This window comes from Sus scrofa, chromosome 6 (genome assembly GCF_000003025.6).
Source record: "Sus scrofa isolate TJ Tabasco breed Duroc chromosome 6, Sscrofa11.1, whole genome shotgun sequence".
Classification (NCBI taxonomy): Eukaryota; Metazoa; Chordata; class Mammalia; order Artiodactyla; family Suidae; genus Sus; species Sus scrofa.
The window spans coordinates 88,255,888-88,274,762 of NC_010448.4; the positions used below are offsets into that span (position 1 = coordinate 88,255,888).

Sequence of the window (18,875 nt, forward strand, 5' to 3'; positions counted from 1 at the left end):
TGCTCCAAGGGCCACCCCCCCACTCCCCATGTGCTTACTCCAGGCCCCAACAGGGGGAGGGTATGCGCAGGGTCTCTCAGGAAGGCAGGGACAAAGATTGGGGTCAGAGCCCAGGCCAACCCTCCCAATCGGGCCAGCCTGACCCCATCACAATTTGATGAGACCAAGCGAGCTGAACCACAGAGACACAAGAACAAAGCTGGGGGTCCCAGGGCTGGACCTTCCCCTGGGAGAAGCAAACAGCTCAGCAGCAAAATCCACAGAGTGAAGTTTATTCCCAACAAAGTTCCCCTCCCCCATCCCCAGCCGGGACAGGGACAGACAGGCCGGGGGCGAAGAGGGGGCTCTAGGGGCTGAGAGGCCTCTGAGAAATAGGGAAGGGCCCTGGCCCCCCTGGCCACGCTGTGTCTGGCTCCCCCAGCCCGGCTGAGTCCACTGTGCCTCCCTGCCCAGCCCTCGGGAAAGGGGAGGGGGCGCTGGCTCCTGGGTAGTTCCAAAGTGGAGTGTGAAAATAGAGAGATATATATATTTATATACGCAGTGGGCAGTCCGGCGTGGCACTCACACTTCTGTCTGGAAGTCGCCATCGGGTGGTTCTGTGGGCTCCCAGGCGGCGGCCCGGTGCAGGGCCAGCCGTTCTCGGGGCTTGGGGGGCAGCGAGCCCAGCGTCATAGACTTGAAGGTGCTCCAGCTCTGATGTCGCCGTTGTTGGGATAAGCCAGGACGCTCCCCTGGGCTAGGCTTCTCCTGCGGGGGGGCGGGGGGGAGCGGGAAGGGCCCGTGGAGATGGGCCAATAGGGGCTCACTCACTGCACAGTGGAACAAACTGAGGAGGCCCGGGGAGGGCTGGTGAGGCCCAAAGGTACTGAGCCATCAAATGCCACAGTGGGTTCAAATTTGGATCTGCTTGGCTTCAGGGCTGGGTTCCTGGCCCCTAGACTCAGGGTGGCCTCCTGGGACTGTCTCCTCAAGATCCTGGTGGAACCTCCCACCAACAGCCCCCAACCTCCTGAAAACCCCAGGCTGTCACTTATGCCATGGGCAGGCCCTTGGTGCGGCGGGCTGGGGTGGTCCAGGCCAGGGAAGAGGGCGGGGAGGGAACGAGGGCCTCGGAGCTCACCTCACCCCCACCCGGCCGGGGGCACTTACGCTGGCCACGCTCCGATCGGCCGCCCCACCCGAGGACACACTCCACCGCTTCTCCCTCTGCAACGGGGGCCGTGGGTCAGGGTAGGACCCCAGGGGCCACTGCGCCGGCTCAGGCCCTGAGCTTCAGGGCAGGGGCAGTCGCCAGCGGAGCCCTCACCTTGGCCGTGGACTGGCTGCGGTAGCGGTCGAAAGTGTGGAATTTCTGGTTGAGCTCGTGGTAGAGTTCCGAGTGCCGTTTCCGGGTGTGCATCACCTTCTGGGAGCCACGGGGTGTCAGAGGCGGAGCTCCGTGCAGGGCACTCGGCAACCTGGGTCCCCACATCCCTGCCTACTGCTGGCCCCTCCAGGACAAGGCCTGGCTCTTCCTCCCCCCAACAGAGCTATGGGCATGGGTGGTGAGGGGATGTCGTGGGGGCAGACTCTTCACCAGGGCTTGAGCTGATTTTAGGAGGGGACCCTCCAGGGACACAAACCCCAATCCCCACCCCAAAAACCCAACACACACACACACACACACACACACACACACATATGTACACACGCTGTAGCACTCACCTCAAAGTCCAAGTCTGAATACCGTAACTTCTTTCTCTGGGAAAGAGCAACAAGGAGACAGTGAAGGAGAAGGAAATTTTTTTTTTTTTTTTTTTTTTTTTTGTCCTTTGTCTTTTTAGGGCCACACCTGCGGCATATGGAGGTTCCCAGGCTAGGGGTCTAATCAGAGCTGTAGCTGCCAGCCTGTGCCACAGCCACAGCCACGCCAGATCCAAGCTGTGTCTGTGACCTACACCACAGCTCACGGCAATGCCAGATCCTTAACCCACTGAGCGAGGCCAGGGATTGAACCTGCAACCTCATGGTTGCTGGTCAGATTCATTTCCACTGCGCCACGATGGGAACTCTGAGAAGGACATTTTTTACCACGTGCAGGGGCTTTAGGAGATGGAAAATCTGGTCCCCCAGACCTGCCCACTGCACCTTCCCCCAACTCAGGCCCAGGAGTTAAGAATTCCCTAAAGGGCAGCCGTTGAGGCTGTGGAAACGAGGTTGGGGCCTGGGAAAGGAGACACCAAGATGCCACATCGCCACAGGCCCGTGGCTCAGGCCCCAGGCCCACAATTTCTGCCACCCCTGCCACACACACACATGCCACAGCCTGAGGCAGACGCCCACCAGGGGCACACAAGCTGACACAAGCGTAGAGCTTGACGACACACAGGCCACATGTCGCCATGCAGACTTCCAACGTGGCAAGGACACAGATCCCCCAGGGCATCACAGGGCAGACCCTCCTTCCTCCGAGCCCTGGATTCCACCCCTCTGTCCTGCCCAATCTTGCCCCATCCTCTCTGCCACCAACAGGCTCCTCTCTCCCTGGAAACCTCCGCTTTTCCTGCAAATAGAGGACGCAGGGTTACAGAAACCTGCCTTGGACCACATCCTGCTCCTTTTCCTGCTGAACTTGGCCCTGCCTCCCTGGCCTCCCTCCTTCACGCCTCTCCCGGCCCTCACTTACCCAAGGCCACCTTTAAGGCCCCAGCACCCTACAAAGCCTCCAGTGAGGCTGGAGAGGGAGGCCTTAAGGTCAGAATGTTGGCCCGGGAGCACCAGACCACAGACCAACTTTTGCCAGTTAACGCTGGGGAAACTGAAGTCCAGGGAGAAGAAGGACTGGTCCCATAGGCTTCAAGGATGCCCCTAACACCATCACCTAGACCTCCCAAGTCCCCGGCCTGCACCCACACTCACTGGCATCTGTGACCCCCCTCCCCAGGTCCTTCCACCTCCCTGCTTGCTCTTTCTCCACCAACCACCCCGGCTTCTGCAACTCGAGGCCCTTCTCACTCTGCCCTGGACCCTCCCCTGCCCTTCACCATGTGCACACGTGTCCCCTCTGTTACTGGCCACACTGTACTTTCTGGAGGCAGCGGGACGCCTCTCCCTGCTCCCTGATGCCCATGGGCATGTACACATGGCTACGCCCGACTAAACAGACTCCAAGTTCCACTGCTCTAAACTCGCTCCTCCGCCCCCGCCCCATCACACTTGCCCACACCAGAATTCTGGACGTCATTCTTGACCCCCTTAAGACGCTGCCACGTTTATTGCTACCTCCCACACAAGGAGCCCAGCGCTGGCCCCTCTTCGGTGGCCCAAGCATGGGCAGGTGTCCACAGAACAAAACCTGCCACGCTGAGCACTCCCCTCCCCGGTGCCTGTGTCGCGTTTTCTGTCTTTGTGATGCCTTCCTGTTTCTGCCATCTGTGGCAGGAGCAGGCACCAAATGTTCAAGACACATTTTGGGAGAAAAACTAAACTTGCAGACCTTCTAGCTGCTAACTTAGTTTTCTCTGTGCGGAGGATGGGGAGCAGGTTTCTGGGGCCGAACATGAGCAGCCAATGGTGTCTGAGCTGTGACTCCTGCCCCTTTCCTCATCCACCGCCCGCCCCCCCCCCGCATTCCTCTAAGGAAAGTTCTAGAATATTCTAGAGGTCTACAGGAGGCCACCACCACCTGCTTGCTGCAACTGATCCCCTGCAGGGAACAGGCCTAAGGAGGCCAGAGAGAAGGTGGGGGAGCCACAGAAAACACACAGGCAGGGAAAGAGAGGGGCTTACATTTGCTCAAGAAGACGGGGGCAATTACCACAGGCCTATAGGCAGTGCCAGGGGCTGATAGCAGCAGCAATCCCCAATTATCTAGCACTTTCCATCTGCTCCACACAGAGATAAATGTGTTAACACTAGTCCATCAGTCCTCGCCATGAGTCTACCAAGAGGCTGCTACATTCCCCACTTTACAAAGGAGGAAACTGAGGCTCAGAGAGATTAAGGCGAAGGGTCTCAGTGGGGAGATAATGCTCCTGATCTCACCGCTTGCCAGCAGTGCCCAGATCCCAACTCAGGTCTGCGGGGCCCGGAGGCCAGGCGCTCGGCCCTGGCGATGAGGCTTCCCTAGCAATACAGCACCAGGCCTCAGCCACAGGCCCCTTAAAGGAGGGCCCATCCTAACCGGTCACCCCAAAGCAGGCACAAAGGCAAGCGTGAGCAGGCACCCTCAGCACGTGGGGTCCAAGCCCATTTGAGGAGCTCAGAGAAGCCAGGATCCCCTTGGAGCCGCCGTGGGCACGAAGGGAGGAGAAATGCCCAGTGGGTATGCTCCCCAGGACTTTGTGCAGGAGTTGCCAGCTGTCCCTTCCCAGCTGCTGCCTGAGACTCAGAGAGACTCAGGCACACAGGGCAGGGGTCCCACCCTCAAGTCCTGCTGACAGCCCCTCACCTCCAGGGAGCCCAGCTTCATGGTGGAGCCAGGCACGGTGCGGGGCATGGTCCGGCTGCGTTCCCCTGGCTCGGGCACTTGGCGGGCACTGGGTGTCGGCGGGGGCGGTTGGAAGGTCATCCCGTAGGGGTTCTGTAGAGACCCATAGGCAGGGCCCAGCCCCAGGCCCGAGTGGTCCACAGACAGGAAGCTGGGGTAGCCTTCGGTGTGGGTCAGCGCCTTGGCGGCCCGTCGAGGGGTGCCCTCAGGCCGAGCCCGCGGGGGATCCTCGCCACCTCCGCCCGCGCCGGGCTGCAGGCTCAGAGTCCTCCGGGGCAGCACCATGTAGTCCCCCTCGGAGCCCGGCTCGGCCGGCCGCAGCCATGTGAGGTCCAGCTGCCGCAGGCCGCCCTCCCCACACATGTACACGGGGTTGGCCTCCTGGGGGGGCGGGGGCTCCCCCAGCCCCGGCGAGGCTGCCATGGGCACCAGGATATTGCCAGGCAGTGGCGAGAAGCTGAGGCTGCCCTCGGGACCCACGAGGCAGGACTTGGGCTCCTCGTCCTCATCCAGGGACAGGCGGGACAGGGTGCCCGTGATGGTGGACGGGTTGCAAGTGTTGACTTCCTTGAACAGCACTGGGGGCGGGAGTGGAAGAAGGTAAGTCCAGGGGAGGGAGACGCCCCCAGATGCCCTTGCCCAGGCCAGGCAGGCACCAAGCCTCTGAGCTTGGACGGCGGGAGAAAGGGGGCCTGGAGTGATGGCACGCGGTTAGCACAGGTGTTGAGAAGGAGGCTATCCCAGAGGCTCCCAGGAAGGCAGGACCAGGAACAGAGCCAAGGCCCAGCTCCCACAGGGCCTGGGTGCAGGTCCTGACCTCTGACCCCACAGCTCCAAGGCTGCCAAAGGGCCTTGCTCCTCCCCGCTCCCTGGGCAGTTCCTCCCCGGGAGGCAGAACTTGAAGGAGATGCTGGTAAGAATCATGGAATGGACACAAAGATAGAGCAGCCCCTTTGCGCCGAGCACCCTGCCAGGCACTTGATATCTCCTAATTCACTGAAGGCTCCCCCCCCCCCCCCCCGAAGGACAGCCATCTCTCCCGTACAGGTGAGTTCACTGAGACTCCAGGGGCATGCTCTTTGCGCAAAGTCCTACAGCGAGGGGTGTTCACAGCCAACCCAGGGCTGTCTGCCTCTACAGCTGGACCCAGCAGCCAGACGCCTGTCAGGGCCTCCCATGATGGGGCTGGGGCCCCCCCTTCTCGCCATTCTCTGGGGCCATTCTTGGCTCTGCCCTGGCACACTCACCTGTCTGACAAGCCAGATCCACATCTTTTTCAAAGTCTGACTATAGGCAGAGAGGGAGAGAAAAGATAGGCAAAGAGAGAATCCATGTATCATGGAGTGGGGGGCACTCAGCCTCCCCCACCCACCCAGAGGCTTCGTCCACAGCACACTGCCCACAAGAGCAGAGGGGCCCCAGGCATGGTCTCTGCCAGCCCCAGCTGTCAGTGGCTGAGCCTGAATCAAACCTGGTCTCTGTCCCTTCCCTGCCATGGATGGGGAAGGTGAGGGGTCTAGGGCAGCGGGCTGGAGGTGGCACCCAGAACCCACCTGTGCCCTGCCCAGGCCTCCTCACTCACCAGGATCTGCAGCTGCCCGTTCTTACATGAGTCGGGGGAGTCTTCACTCTCATCAGCCCGGCACACGCCCATCTGGCACTTCACCACATCCTGGACCTGGGGGCGGCAGGTGCCCGCTGGGCCTGAGGCCACCACAGGGCCCCTGGCCACAGCTGGCTCTGCCTCCCACCCCAGGCACCCAGGCGGGTGTGGAAGGAAAGAAGCGCATCCAGCCTAGCAAAGGGGAGAAGGAGCCCCAGGAGGCAGAGGCCGAGGTCAAGGCCGCTCAGGCTATCAGCTTCCACAGCAAGGGATGCCCAGCTTGGGGCCTGGTCGGGGCCTCAATCTTCCCCATCTGTGCAGTGGGGAGAAGCGAGGGACCGGCGTGGTTGGGGGCGGACAGGGGCAGGAGAGGCCCAGCCCACCTCTCGGCGCAGGAAGCAGTGCACAGCCGTGATGACAAAGCCCTGCGCAGAGTTGAAGACAGCAAAGAGGGCCTGGAAGAGGACGGAGCGGCGGTCTGTCATGGCCAGGACGGCGGACATCCAGGTGAGCGCCAGCAGGGGCAGCACCACGCAGGAGCTCCAGAGCGAGGCCCTGCGGATGAGGCAGAGGGTCTGTCAGGGTGGCTCCAGGGGACAGGGCTGAGCCTGGGCCTGCAGGCAGTCGGGGGCCCTGAAGCTGCCCCAACCCGGCAGGGCCCCAAATGTCAAGACCTCAGTAATGTCCCCAAGCAGAGAGGGGCTGAGGTGCGGGAGGCAGAGAAACAGAACGAAGACAGACAGCAAAAAACTGGGGGACCAGGAGAAATGGGAGGGACAGACACGGACACAGTGGGAGAGCCAGAGGCAGCATCAGGGGGCAGAGATGGAGAAGGTGGAAAGAAACAGTGGGAGAGGAGGAGGCAGACAGCTACAGATGCTGTGAGTTTCAGCCCCAATGTGCACAGAAGCACAGGCCGGGGCTGCCTCCCCCGAGACTCTGGGAGGGGAGGAGAGGGAGAGAGACGAAGGGAGACGACAGACATGGCGAGAGGGAATGAGATGGGCAGAGACGCACAGGAAGATTAAACAGGCAGAGAGGACGGAGGACACACATCACAAAGCACAAATCTTTAGGGAGAAGATGGGGGCCACGGCGGCAGAGGCTCCTCCCCCTTGGCTGCCCAAGGAGGAGATGCCAAGCTCCCAGGGGCTGCTCAGAGCCCCTGGGCAGAAAGATTGTGGCTGGGGCAGACGCTCAAAGCCAGGGTCAGGGCCAAACCCACACATCCCCTGCCTCCTTGACAAGGGAGGACAGAGGAAAAAAGGCAGAGAGGCCCTGGCATCCGTGTACCAGTGCCAACCCACGAGGGCACAGTAAGGCAGCCTTGCCCTACTGGGCCAGGTGCCACACCCAACCCACCCTGTCTCATGAACACTGCCAGTGGGAGAGTCAGACGGGGGTTTGCACAGCTCTGGACAAGGCAGAGACACAGGCAGGGGGCCAAGATCTGCCCTCAGAAGAGCGGTCTGGGGCTGTTGAGCCTGGCAGGAGGCAGGCACAGTGGTCTCCACCGGCCCTGGGGGCAGAGCCAAGACTAAAGAGAGGACCTCACGACAGTCAGAAGAGCTACCAAAGATTAGCCACCAATCCTCTGCCAGGCCCCACAGCGAACACTTTACACACATTAGTCACACTGTGACCAAAACAACTCCAACAAACAGGCATGGGGATTATTACCCCAATTCACAGATGAGGACGTTAGTGTGCCCAGCTGCACAGACAGAGACAGAGCGGGATGCAAACCCAACCTGGCCACCTCTTGAGACCAAGCTCCTAACTGCTCGCCCTGAGAGACTGGGTCAGAGGCAGACGGCAGCCCAAGTGCGAGGGAGCGTTCGCCCACGTGGAGCTTCCAGAGATGGGGCCAGCTGCCTCCCCAAGGCAGGGAGCTCCCTGACTCTAGAGGTGTGCAAGACGAAGCTGGGCCCCCACTGGGTCAGGGAGGCTCAGATGGCTTTCCGGCCCTGTGGAAGTGGGGACGGTTGGGCCTGAAGCCTTGGTGGGTTCACGCATTCATTCTACTCTTGTGCGTCTGGGATTTTAAGAGTCGCAGCTGCCAGGGGACATCTCGGTGAAATAATTCCCTACCTCCAAGATTCTGTCCTCCAACTGATTGTGAGATTCAATGCCTCTGAAATTCTACGTCTCAGATTCTATGACAGATGACAAGACTCTATGATTCACTCATTCTAACATTCTTAGCTTCTGATTGTCTTATTCTAAGATTCTATCGTTCTAATTCTAAGGTTCTATGGGCTCGAAAATTCTAAGGGCTGAAGATTCTATGAGCCTCTGTAGGCTGGGGCTGGAGGAAGGAGTGCATGGCTGTGCCTGGATAAAACATAAGCCGGGGTGGGGGTGGGGGGGAAACGGGACGGGGAGCAAGGGGTGGGCACAGGAATCTAGCATTTTCCGAAAGGCACAGACATTCGCTCCCTGGGGCCCCTTCGCCACCACAATGCCCAGCCCTTGAGAGCGCGTGGCAGTGGGCAGGGCCAGCTCTCCGGACTCTGGGCTGACATCCCTCCTCCCCCCACCACAGCCACTGCCCCCCCTTCTTTAGCCCCTGCCCGCCCCCCCTTTCCCCGCGGGGGCACAACTAACATGGCGTTCCTGGCCGAGGCTGAGCTGAGCAGGGGGCTGGGGACCGCTCCACACGCTGAGCAGGGGAGGAGCAGGCTGGCCCAGGGGCACCGCTCCGACCTCGGGGGGGCGCCACAGACATGGGAGAAGGGGGGAGACACATGGGAAGTGGGAGGAGATGGGGCAGCATGAGCCCCGAGTGGGGTGGGAGGGGGAGGGCAGATGAGAGAGAGAGAGGCGGGTTAGGGTGGGCGAGGGGCTGCAGCCGAGCACACCAGGTGCCCACCTTGCCTGCACCCTTGATGCACCGAGGTCAGGGAGCCCCGGTTGCACCATCAGGCCCTGAGCCTCCAAGAGTGGCCTCGGCCCTCCCTCCCTACATCACGTCCCATGAGGCCGCGTCACAGAGACCCCTGTCCCCTTACCCGGCCCTCTGCTTCTTGGACTTGTCTGAGATGCCATCGCGAGCCATGAGCTTGTTGAAGACGATGATTCCAATGAGCATGTTCACCTGGGGCGGGTGAAGGGGGCGGGGCGGGGTGGGGAACAGGATCACCAGGGGCCCTCCTGGCAGGGGAAGCCCCGGGGGAGGAGGCAGATGCCCCTCCCCTTGGCCCCGCCCCTCCCAGGACACCGAAGGGGCACATACCAGGACAATGACAGCCGCAGGGCCCACAAAGGCATAAAGCAGGCCACCCTCCAGAGAGAGCCAGCAGCTGGGGTGGGGGGAAACGGGGTATCAGACTCCCAGTGGGCGCGCTCTCACCCTCAAACTCCATCCCTCGGTGCTCCCTGAGCGACCAGGTCCCACCCCGCCTCCATCTCCCCTCTGACCCAAGCCCTGGGGCTATCCCCGGGGTCAAATAAGGCTGATCCCTGAGCTAAATGGTTCTGAGACTATCCAATCCCAACACATCCGTTTACAATCAGGGAAACTGAGACTCAGAGACGGGGAGAATTTGCCCAAAGTCCCACAGCAGGCATGGGCCAGGAGGGCAGGCTGAGAAGCCCAGAGCCCTATCAGGTCCACTAACCACCCCCCAACCCCTGCTCTCCCCGGGAGGCCCACGTACTAGCTGGATGTACCGTATCCTTTGGTGCGGGTAAAGCCGACAGACACGGCCACCACCAGGGCAGGCAGACCTGGGGGAGCGGAGGAGCCAGAGTGAGATGGCCGCCTGTCCTCGGGGTCCCTCATCCTCCCAGACCCCCAGCCCAGCTGACCCCTGTGCCCAAAGAGTGGGACCAGGGCCAAAGATGAATGTCTACTGTCTTCCCCTGCCCCCCAAGGCCCAGTGACAGGGTCCAGCCTGGGCCCTGCTCACCCCAGCCCAGGCAGAGAAAGCGCTTGCGGACAAGGCGGGTGCGCATCCGTCCAATAACAGCCAGGTAGGACTGCCAGGCCTCCGTGAGCACCCAGCAAAAGGACGAGAGGAAGAAGAAGTGCAGGAAGGCGGCTGTCATGGTGCACACGCCCTGCAGGGAGAGGGAGAGGGCGGGCGTGGCCCTGAGCAGCTGCCCCGGGAGGAGGCGCCAGGCTTCCCACGCCCGCCGCTGGGCGCTGCCACGGCTGCCCACCCGAGCTCCGCCCCCTACAGAGCCCTGCCAGGCACCCCCATCTTCCTGCACCCACACACAGCACGACACAGGCCCGGTGACATGCACATGGCATTCGGCATCCAGGAGGCGGGCGGGCAGGCTGCCCACGCGCAGACGGGGCTGGCAGGGAGGGGGCAAACTAGAGCACCTGCTACGTCACGGCCGGGCAGGCCTGGCGCCTGGCACCTGGCACTATGCACGGAAGGCCGAAGGCGCACAAGGCACAGCCAGCACTGTTAGATCAGACACAGGCAAGAGGCTTTGCTCGGGCTCCCACGTGGCTGCAGATGCCACCCAACACGTGTGAACACAGGCGCTCGGCTCACGTACACGCTCACAGATGTACACAGACATCCGTCACTGGAGTACACATGCCCCCTCCCAATGCCCTCGTGTGTGCTCACACACACAGTCGCCCCCGCACACCCTCACCCAACACCCGGCTCCGGCGCCGACACACATTGTCACCTAAGTTTCATACACACGAATACACGCACTGGCACCTGCAAACACCCTCTGCCCTCCCGCCTTCGCCCCAGTCTCACACCCCGGCACCCCTGTGAGCCTGCACCTGCCTTGCTCAGCACCCGCGACTGGCCCACAAGGATCAGGATGTTGGATGCCAGAATGGACAGGCAGAAGTTCAGCAAGATGATGGAGCGTTCAGATTTTATGAACCTGGGAGGGCACGGTGGGCAGAGACAGAGGAGCTGGCTGTCCTGCCCAATCTGTGGTGGCCGGCCACCTCCCGCCTGGCCCTCCCCCGCACCAGGCATCCCACCTACCTCCAGAAGGCAGCATAGATGGCAAGGAGAGTGAGCAGCGCCATGCAGGACACAGCACAGCCGATCACAAGGGGGACAGAGGGGGAGCCGGCCAGCTCCAGGGTCTGGGGTAGAGGGTCAGAGAGTTATTGGGAGAGGGCAACTGCAGGGGTGCCCTCGCCCTCCCCGCATCCTGTCTAGGAAAGACTGCACCTGCCCCTGTCTCACACTCATGCACAGAAAGGGACTCACCATGATGGCATTCACACACGCGAGGAGCAGACTCAGTCACATACATGGATGCATATTTATGCTGTCACCCACATTCTTCTGCACACAAGTAGCCACACATGTGTGCGTACGTGCATGCAATCACCTGCTGCCACACACCCCTGCATGTCATCGCTGAGAGCACCATCCCAGGGGGCACAGACTTCCACGTGCAAGCCCACAAGTACACCTACTCAGACGCCACGTGGGACCACCTAGGTCCCCGCCAACACCATCGCAGATGGCCGCTGGCAATCCAGGCGCCCCCTCTCCTGCCCAGCCCGGCCCTTCCCTCCCACTCACCAGGTCCTTGGGTGGCTGGGCCAGCACAGCAAATGTGGACAGGTGCTGGCATTGGCAGCGGGTGTGGGCTGCCTGGGTCTCCAGGGTCTGGCAGCTCTCGGTGTCCCAGTCCCCTGAGCTGGCGTCTCTTGGGTAGGGGAAGAGGGGGAGTGAGCCCCAGCCCAGCTCTGCAGCCCTACCCCCAGTGCTGGCCACTTCCCAGGGACTGGTGAGACCCAGGGCAAGGCCACAACCAAGAGACAGGCCATGTGAGGCCCAGGACTTGCCCTGGATCCCTCAGGCCAAGGATAGTGACAAGGAACCCTCCCTCTGGGCTTCCAGGCAGAACGTCCCCTCCTGAAGGATCAGCCCTTTCCCACAGAGAGCCCTTGCCCAACTCACGCTCTGGAGTAGTCCCAGCTGGCACAGTGGGGATCCGTGGTGCCCTGGGGAACAGAAGACGTGGGTGCAGTGGGCAGTGGGGCGCTCAGCCTCTGGCCATCATCTGACCTGCCTGCCATGGCAGGCCCCGCCCAGGTCAGCCTACTGTCAGGGCAGACGACCTCCCCCTCAGAGAGGCCTTTGGCTGCCCTTGCTGGGGTCTACCCAGGGCCCCCACTCACGTTGATGATGTAGGAGAGCTCCACTGTGATGAGGGGCTCAGCTGGCGGCTGCGTGGGGGGCCGCACGGTCACTGTCATCACCCTGGATGTGACAGCCAGCGGGGGCCTGGGGGACAGAACCTGAGGTCAGCTCCTGCCAGCAGGTGCTCGGACCCAGTCAGGAACCCTGAAGGTGCTTTTGGATCGGGAGGAGGAGGCTACCGTGGGACCAAGGCCAGGGAAGGCCTAGAGTTCAGTGGGGCCCAGGACATTGGGTGAGGTCCAGAGCTCAGGCCAATACCCCCAGGATCTCCCCTGGGCCTCTAAGAGCTGCGCACAGGTCTTTGAGAAGCGCCTGTGTCCAGAGCCAGGCAAGGGGGTCCCCGAGGCTGCAGATGGATCTCTCCGTGGTCAGCTCAGGTCCAGCCCTCCTTCCCTTACCCAGGCCTCCCGGGACCCTCAGCTGCCCCCCATCCACCCCTCCCAGGGACTCACCTGGGCGGGGGCAGGATGAGGCCGAGGGTGCGGTAGAGCACAGCACCGATCACAAAGTAGGAGGAGGCCTCTTCGGGGTCCGCAGGGAGGAGGCGCTGGTGGGAGTGGCCTGGGCCAGGAGGCACGGTTCCCGGGCCTCTCCCCCTGCCCAGGCTGCCTGCTGCCCCTGACGCAGATGCGGCCGGCTTCCCTGGGGAGGAGAGGCTGAGCACCTCCTTGGGGAGGAAGAGGCGGTCCTCTGAGTGCCTCACCCAATCCTTCATGCCCCGGCGGCCCCGCATGGGGAACGTGATGTCGCTGGACACAGCCGAGACGGGCTCGCGCTGAATGCTGATCACTGCAGGGGTGAGACGGAGGCAGAAACAGAGGGGACAGTCACGGGGGAAGAGAGAGGTGTCGGGTAGTCAGCAGGAAGGCAGGTGCAGACACCAAGGTTGGTACAAACACAGAGGTGGGTACAGGGAGAGACACGGAGAGAGGGACACAAAGAAGGGGTTAGAAGAGGAGAGACAGGGCCCAGAGAAGGAGAGAGAGGAAAAGAGGAAGAGCCCTCAGAAATCATCCCTCTTCCATGGGAGCCCGGGTTTGGCCACCTCCAGCAGCCCTCCCCTGCCTGCCTCCTTGTACCCAGGTTATCCGTGACAATCAGAGAGCTCTGGAAGGCCTTGAGAGCATCGCCCACCAGGTGAATGAAGTCCTCCACGACACGGAGCAGGTGCACAGAGCCAGGGGACACCTGGGGACAGAGAACATGTAAGGGGCCAAGGCAGGAGTGGGTCATGGGGGAGGAAGCCTGGAAGCCCAGCCTCTCACCTGCTGAGCATCGTCCCACTTGTCCTTGTTCTCTGCATCCACCATGAAGCTCACTACCTGGAAGAAGCGCTGGGGAGAGAGCAGTGGGTGTCGGGAGGTCCCAGACCCAGGGACAGTAGCTTCCTTCCCCACCACAGCCCCACTTGCTGCCCCCAGCAGACTCTGCGATGGGAGCCTGGCCTCTGGCTTCAATCCAGGGCTTCTGAACCTTCAGCCCTCCTTCCTCTTGATGGGGCAGAATGGTACCTGCACATCATCAGCCGAGGGCACATAGGTGGCCCTCTTGAAGGTGTCGGTGACATTCCTCAGAATGTCCACGGAGAAAAGCAGGTCCCCACTGTAGTAGGTGCGCCGGGCCAGGAGCTCCTGCAGGCTGCGCACCACTTGCGACATGCCCTCGCCCGCCAGCATGCGCTGCCCTTTGGCCAGGTGCTCCCGAAGCTGCAGGTGACAGGAGGCCTGCTGTTACCAAAGTGTCAAGAGCTGGAACCAGTCCCTGGCCCATCCCACTCCAATCCACCCACCCCTTGCATCCAGAGGGAAAAGGTCAGACAGAGATGCTCAAAAGGGCTCAGAGGGAGACAGAATCTAAGAAAGAGGCCCATGAAGAGAGAGAATCCCCAAAGATACTTACAAAAAGACCGAAATAGAAACAGCTAGAGAAGAAAGGAGCTCAGATATACATATCAAAGATGATAAGCACAGTTCGGGGACAAGGCACCTCCCTAATCCAGGGGGGTCATGACACGCCAGAAAGTAATGCGTCCTCTCTGTCTCTGTCTCTCTCTCTCTCTCTCGTTCTCAAACACAAGCTCCAAGCACAAACACAGCAAATACCAGTTGCATTCAGACAAGTACACACAGGCCACATTTGCTGGCAGCATTCTTACCCCACGGCAGGCCCTGAGCTAGGGCCTGGGGACGTAGAAATAATTTCAACTTTGTCCCTGCCTTCAAGGAGCTTCCCAGTCTAACAGGACAGATATTGTGATGAGGACTCAGATCACCTAATGACTGAGAAGCTCCAGGAGCTAGAGGAGCACAGAGGCAGGTCCCAGGGATAAGGGAAGACACGCCAGAGTCGGGCCCTGAGGGATGTGTAGGAGTTTGCCAGACAAGGAGAGGCATGGCCAGGCAAAAGTGGGCAGAGTATGCATGCCAAGGCACACGGGCAAGAATCAAGCTCCCCTAACTCCCACTGGAGTCTGGGACAGACCCCGTGTCTCCCCGCCTCCAGCTCAGTAGGATGCACTCACTGACAGATACAGGTAGCGGTACTCGTGAGAGATGCAGCGGGCAAAGCTGGGCAGCCCCCAGTAGGCCACACCCTGGGCACTGAGGAGACAGCGACGGCTGGCAGAGCCTGCAGGGGGACAGGACCGAGGGAGGGGTGTCAGGGCCAAGCTCTCCTCCACTCCACTCTTCAGGATGGAGGCTCAAAGAGACTGGGGGCCCAGTAGGGGGCAGCAAGCATGGCAGGGGTGGGGGATCCACCTGCCCCTCACCTGAGGCGTTGGGGGGGCACTTGTTGTAGATGATCTCGCCAGCAGCCGCCTTCTTCCACGTCATCAGCATCACGTACTCGTCCCTGCACATCTCATGGAAGGCTGTGGGTACGGCGGACGGGCTCAGCCAGGCCCACGCACTTGCCCCCCAAGCCCCAGGGTCCAGTGGGCCATACCTGGACACCTCTTCTCACTGCAGGGCTTCACCTCCTCCCCGGTGCCCTCGCAGGGGTAGCCCTGAGCACCCGTGGCCTGGCACATGCGGAAGCGGCGCTGCCAACCTGTGTCACATGTCTTGGAACACAGGCTCCACGCATTCCACGGCCCCCACTTGCCATCTGTGGCTGCGGAGAGGAGGGGCGTGAGTGGCCCCAGGCGCCCCTTGGGCCAGGGCTGCCACCTGCCCACCCTGCGCTGCGCACTCACTCACCCGGGCACTCAAGGTTGCCACACTCGCGGGTGTCAGTGAGGGCCCCGGTACACGTGGCCCACGCTGGGCCCGCCACACTGCACTTCCTGCTGCGTTGCTGGGTCCCGTTGGCACAGGACGTGGAACATGGGCCCCAGGGACCCCATTCTAGCCACTGGCCTTCCACTGCATGGGGAGACACAAGCAGGGGTGGCTGTTGAGCAAGGGGTGTGTGGGGACAGGTGGGGCAGGGCACTGCAAGGAGATGTCAGAGCCTGCTAGGCATTCAGACCTGAACAAGGCCAGACCCACTGGAGAGGGGTGGCTGAAGGGGGGCTAAGGGAGCTGGTGGTGCCTGGGCCTCCCTGCCCGCCACCAGCTCCAGGAATACAGAACCCCTCTCCACTTGGCATGGAGGCACACGCTCTCTTCTGTCTAGGGAAATGGGCCTGGGGCCACCTTCTGATCTTTGCCCACAGGTAAGCCCAGCTTTGTGTCCCTTCACAGGCCAGCTGGCCATGAGCAGGAAAGTCTTATGAACAACAAGCAAAGGCTCAGGGGAAGGGGCACTGGCAAGCAACCCCCTTTGGATGGGTCTCAGGTGCCAACTCCAAGGATAAACTGGGCCAAGTCACCTCCCACGCCCAAAGGTAGACTTTGTCAGTCTCCCCATGCTTGGTCAAAGTTCATGCCCCCCCCCCCAGGGGCAGGGCACTGGACCTGACTTCCGCCCCTCTCCCAACCCCACCCGGCTAGACAGCCCGCCTGGAAGCCCACGGGTGCTACTGACCCGGGCAGGCAGCCATGCTGCAGAGCTTAGTCTGCAGCTCGGGACCCTCGCAGGCCTTGCCGCCGTGCTGGGGGGGCACGCAGGTCCGCATCCGGCTCCGGGACCCCCGCCCGCAGCTGCGGGAGCACAGGCTCCAGGACCCCCACTCCTCCCACACGCCGTGCACTGCAAGGAAGCACGTGGCCTGTGGCTGGGCGGCACCTCGGCCCCGCCCACTGCCCATCCACCCACCAACCAGGAGCTCCGGCAGCTCTGCCGCTGCTCCTCATTGGCTCTGCCCTGGACCCCAGGACTCCGCCCTTTAAGGAGATGCTGAAGACACAGACTTCAAGTCCCAACTCACACAGGATACCACCTGTGGATACCGGACTGGGAGATTAGAATCAACCCAGGAGGGGAGCCAGGGGTCCTCCTCTCCTGGGGGCACAGGAAAGCCCAGGAAATTAATATTTCCCTTTGCCCCACCCCCACCCTCCCCACCCCCAGACCCAGAGCAAAAATCCAACATGGCAGGCCTGGGGCAAAAGAATGCCCCTCCCAACCCCAAGCGGATGGACAGACAGACAGACATGACCCTCTACATAGACACTGACACAGAGCTCACGTTCTGAAACACAGCTTTGCCCCAGCCTTTGCAAGCTCTGGGCACACCCCCAGTTGCCAAGACCCCTTCCCAAGTAGTCCTACTCTAAATTCCCAGCGAGGAGCTGGTCTGGTCTGGGCCCCACTTCACTCCCTTAGGCACAAGGGGCAGGACCGGCTGTCCCCCCACCCCGCAGGCACATGCGCATTCTCAACAACTCCATGCCAACTGAGAAAGGCTTCAGGGTCTAGGGCAGGCTCCCTGGGGAGTGGGATACGGAGTCAGAGGAGGAAGGGGATGGCCAGAGAAAGTTGCATTTTTTAAAAAGTGGCTTTTGTCTTAGATCTTGAAGGACAGGCTGAATTCAAATATCCAAAGTGGAGGTGGAAGAGACAGGAGAACAAAGTGCAGAGCAGTGGGAAAGCGCAAGAGGTGCTGGTGTGGCCAGAACATGGGGAACCCCGCAGGCGTCGAGGGGAAAAAGAAAGACGCCGCCTTGATTACCAGGATGTACTACACAGGCCCAGAACCAAGCCAGCCGGTGCCGGACTGGGTCTGATTCATCTGTGTCGCCAGTGCCCTGTGCACGGCTGGGCATGCTGTGGGGGCCCGTCAAGTTTGCTGAAAGAAGGAGGCAACCGACCATCTTTGGAAGATGAACCTGCCCAAGGCTCAGGCAGGACAACCCTGCAGGCAGACGGGGCGGGGAGGATGGGCATACCTGGGCAGGTAGCTGAATTGTTGCAGGGCCGGGTCTCCCGCAGGGGCCCGCTGCACAGGGTCCCATAGGGGGAGGACACGCAGGAGCGGGTCCGCACCTGCAGGCCCTGCCCACACGTCAGGGAACACACGCTCCACGGGGACCACTCCTCAGCCGCCGGGTCGCCTACGAGAGAGGGACAGCGTCGGCGGCAGGGGGCATCTCCCAGGGACTCGGTCTCACGGGACTCCTCCTACCCTGACCCCGAGTGAGAGGCTCTTCCGGAGGCAACCCAGCCCTGCCCCCAGGCCTCACATGGCAGAGAAACACGACTGAGCTCCAGGACATAGACACAGACACACCAAACACACATGCCACCAGATGCCACAAAGTCGGGCCCCGCCGCAGAGGAAGGGAGGCGGGCCCGGGTTACCTGTCTGTGCCATGTATAGCCCAGGCTCATCTGCAGACCTTGGCCACTGCGTTTTCACCTTCGGTTCCTCTTCCGGCTCCTCACCTGGAACACGGAGGTGGTGGCAGGGGCTCAGCAGAGGCCAGCTCCATCCTGCCAGAGTGGCACAGAGCGGACAGCCTTGCTCGCCCTCAGCCCGAGGGTCCGGAACCAACTGCAGGTGACGCTGAGAGAACACCATGTCCTGCCCCTGCCCCACCATCCTACGGATAAGGAAGCTGAAGCTCGGAAAGCCATGCAGGGCTCGCCCACGGCCGCACGACCACCTTTTCATCTTTTCCGCGGCCAGACTGGGGGACACTGGAGAGGAGTGGCCGCTCATATCAATGAGCTCTGAGAGGCCTTCCTGCTGAGTGCTGTCCATACCGATCTCCTTAACCCTCCCCTGGGAAGTAGGAAGCTCTGTTTAAAGATGAGAAAGCTGAGGACCAGAGAGGGGACGTAACCTAAGATCACACAGCTTGGTAAGCCTGAAGTCCAGGCTCTTTCCACTCACAGGGCTAACTGCCAGGGCAGACAAACAGCCAAGATAAGCAGCTGCGACCACCGCCTAAGCCAGGGGCAGGGCCTGGGGCCTGGATTCTGCTCTCCAAGCAGCACTAGATTATGACCTAGAGGCACAGGCCAGAATGCAGAATGTAGGTGCCTCCATCCAACAGACCCTACTCCCCACCACTCTGTGGCCGGGGAGCTGCAGGTGTTCTGGGATCTGCTGCTGCAGCCTCAGCCCCCACCTCACCGGGCTCTTGGCTGCCCTGATGGATGTGTCTGGTCTAGGCATGGGAAGCACCGCCAGCCCTGGAGGAGGGGCTGGGAGCTCCCATTCTCCAAAGCCAGGCCCTCGTGCTCAGACATGAGCTCATCAGGCCCTCTCCCATAGGCTGGGTAGCAGGAATGAGGGCAGACGTGAGTGCAGAAGAGGAAGACCCAGCCC

General features: G+C 61.6%; 1 protein-coding gene across 15 annotated transcripts in view; it reads right to left on the reverse strand.

Annotated features, from left to right (window-relative positions):
- The window catches only part of ADGRB2 (adhesion G protein-coupled receptor B2), a 37,376-nt gene continuing 18,757 nt past the window's right edge, over positions 257-18,875 (reverse strand). For 2 of the 15 annotated variants that reach the window (XM_021095795.1, XM_021095794.1), the window contains exons 3-29: positions 17,903-17,986; positions 16,187-16,351; positions 15,418-15,582; positions 15,164-15,331; positions 14,988-15,089; positions 14,739-14,845; positions 13,729-13,923; positions 13,483-13,551; positions 13,297-13,405; positions 12,670-13,006; positions 12,196-12,301; positions 11,975-12,018; positions 11,594-11,720; positions 11,042-11,145; positions 10,832-10,934; positions 9,983-10,133; positions 9,731-9,800; positions 9,307-9,373; positions 9,083-9,168; positions 6,455-6,626; positions 6,051-6,146; positions 5,716-5,755; positions 4,430-5,046; positions 1,705-1,740; positions 1,307-1,405; positions 1,150-1,206; positions 259-747 (exon numbers count right to left, since the gene is read on the reverse strand). In XM_021095795.1, coding sequence (XP_020951454.1) covers positions 562-747; positions 1,150-1,206; positions 1,307-1,405; positions 1,705-1,740; positions 4,430-5,046; positions 5,716-5,755; positions 6,051-6,146; positions 6,455-6,626; positions 9,083-9,168; positions 9,307-9,373; positions 9,731-9,800; positions 9,983-10,133; positions 10,832-10,934; positions 11,042-11,145; positions 11,594-11,720; positions 11,975-12,018; positions 12,196-12,301; positions 12,670-13,006; positions 13,297-13,405; positions 13,483-13,551; positions 13,729-13,923; positions 14,739-14,845; positions 14,988-15,089; positions 15,164-15,331; positions 15,418-15,582; positions 16,187-16,351; positions 17,903-17,986 — 3,662 coding nt within the window. In that variant the 3' untranslated portion in view covers positions 259-561. Of the gene's footprint in view, positions 748-1,149; positions 1,207-1,306; positions 1,406-1,704; positions 1,741-4,429; positions 5,047-5,715; positions 5,756-6,050; positions 6,147-6,454; positions 6,627-8,678; positions 8,778-9,082; positions 9,169-9,306; positions 9,374-9,730; positions 9,801-9,982; positions 10,134-10,831; positions 10,935-11,041; positions 11,146-11,593; positions 11,721-11,974; positions 12,019-12,195; positions 12,302-12,669; positions 13,007-13,296; positions 13,406-13,482; positions 13,552-13,728; positions 13,924-14,738; positions 14,846-14,987; positions 15,090-15,163; positions 15,332-15,417; positions 15,583-16,186; positions 16,352-17,490; positions 17,656-17,902; positions 17,987-18,875 lie in introns of all 15 variants that reach the window. The other 13 variants (XR_002344962.1, XM_013999097.2, XM_021095787.1 and 10 more) reach the window with 13 other exon arrangements.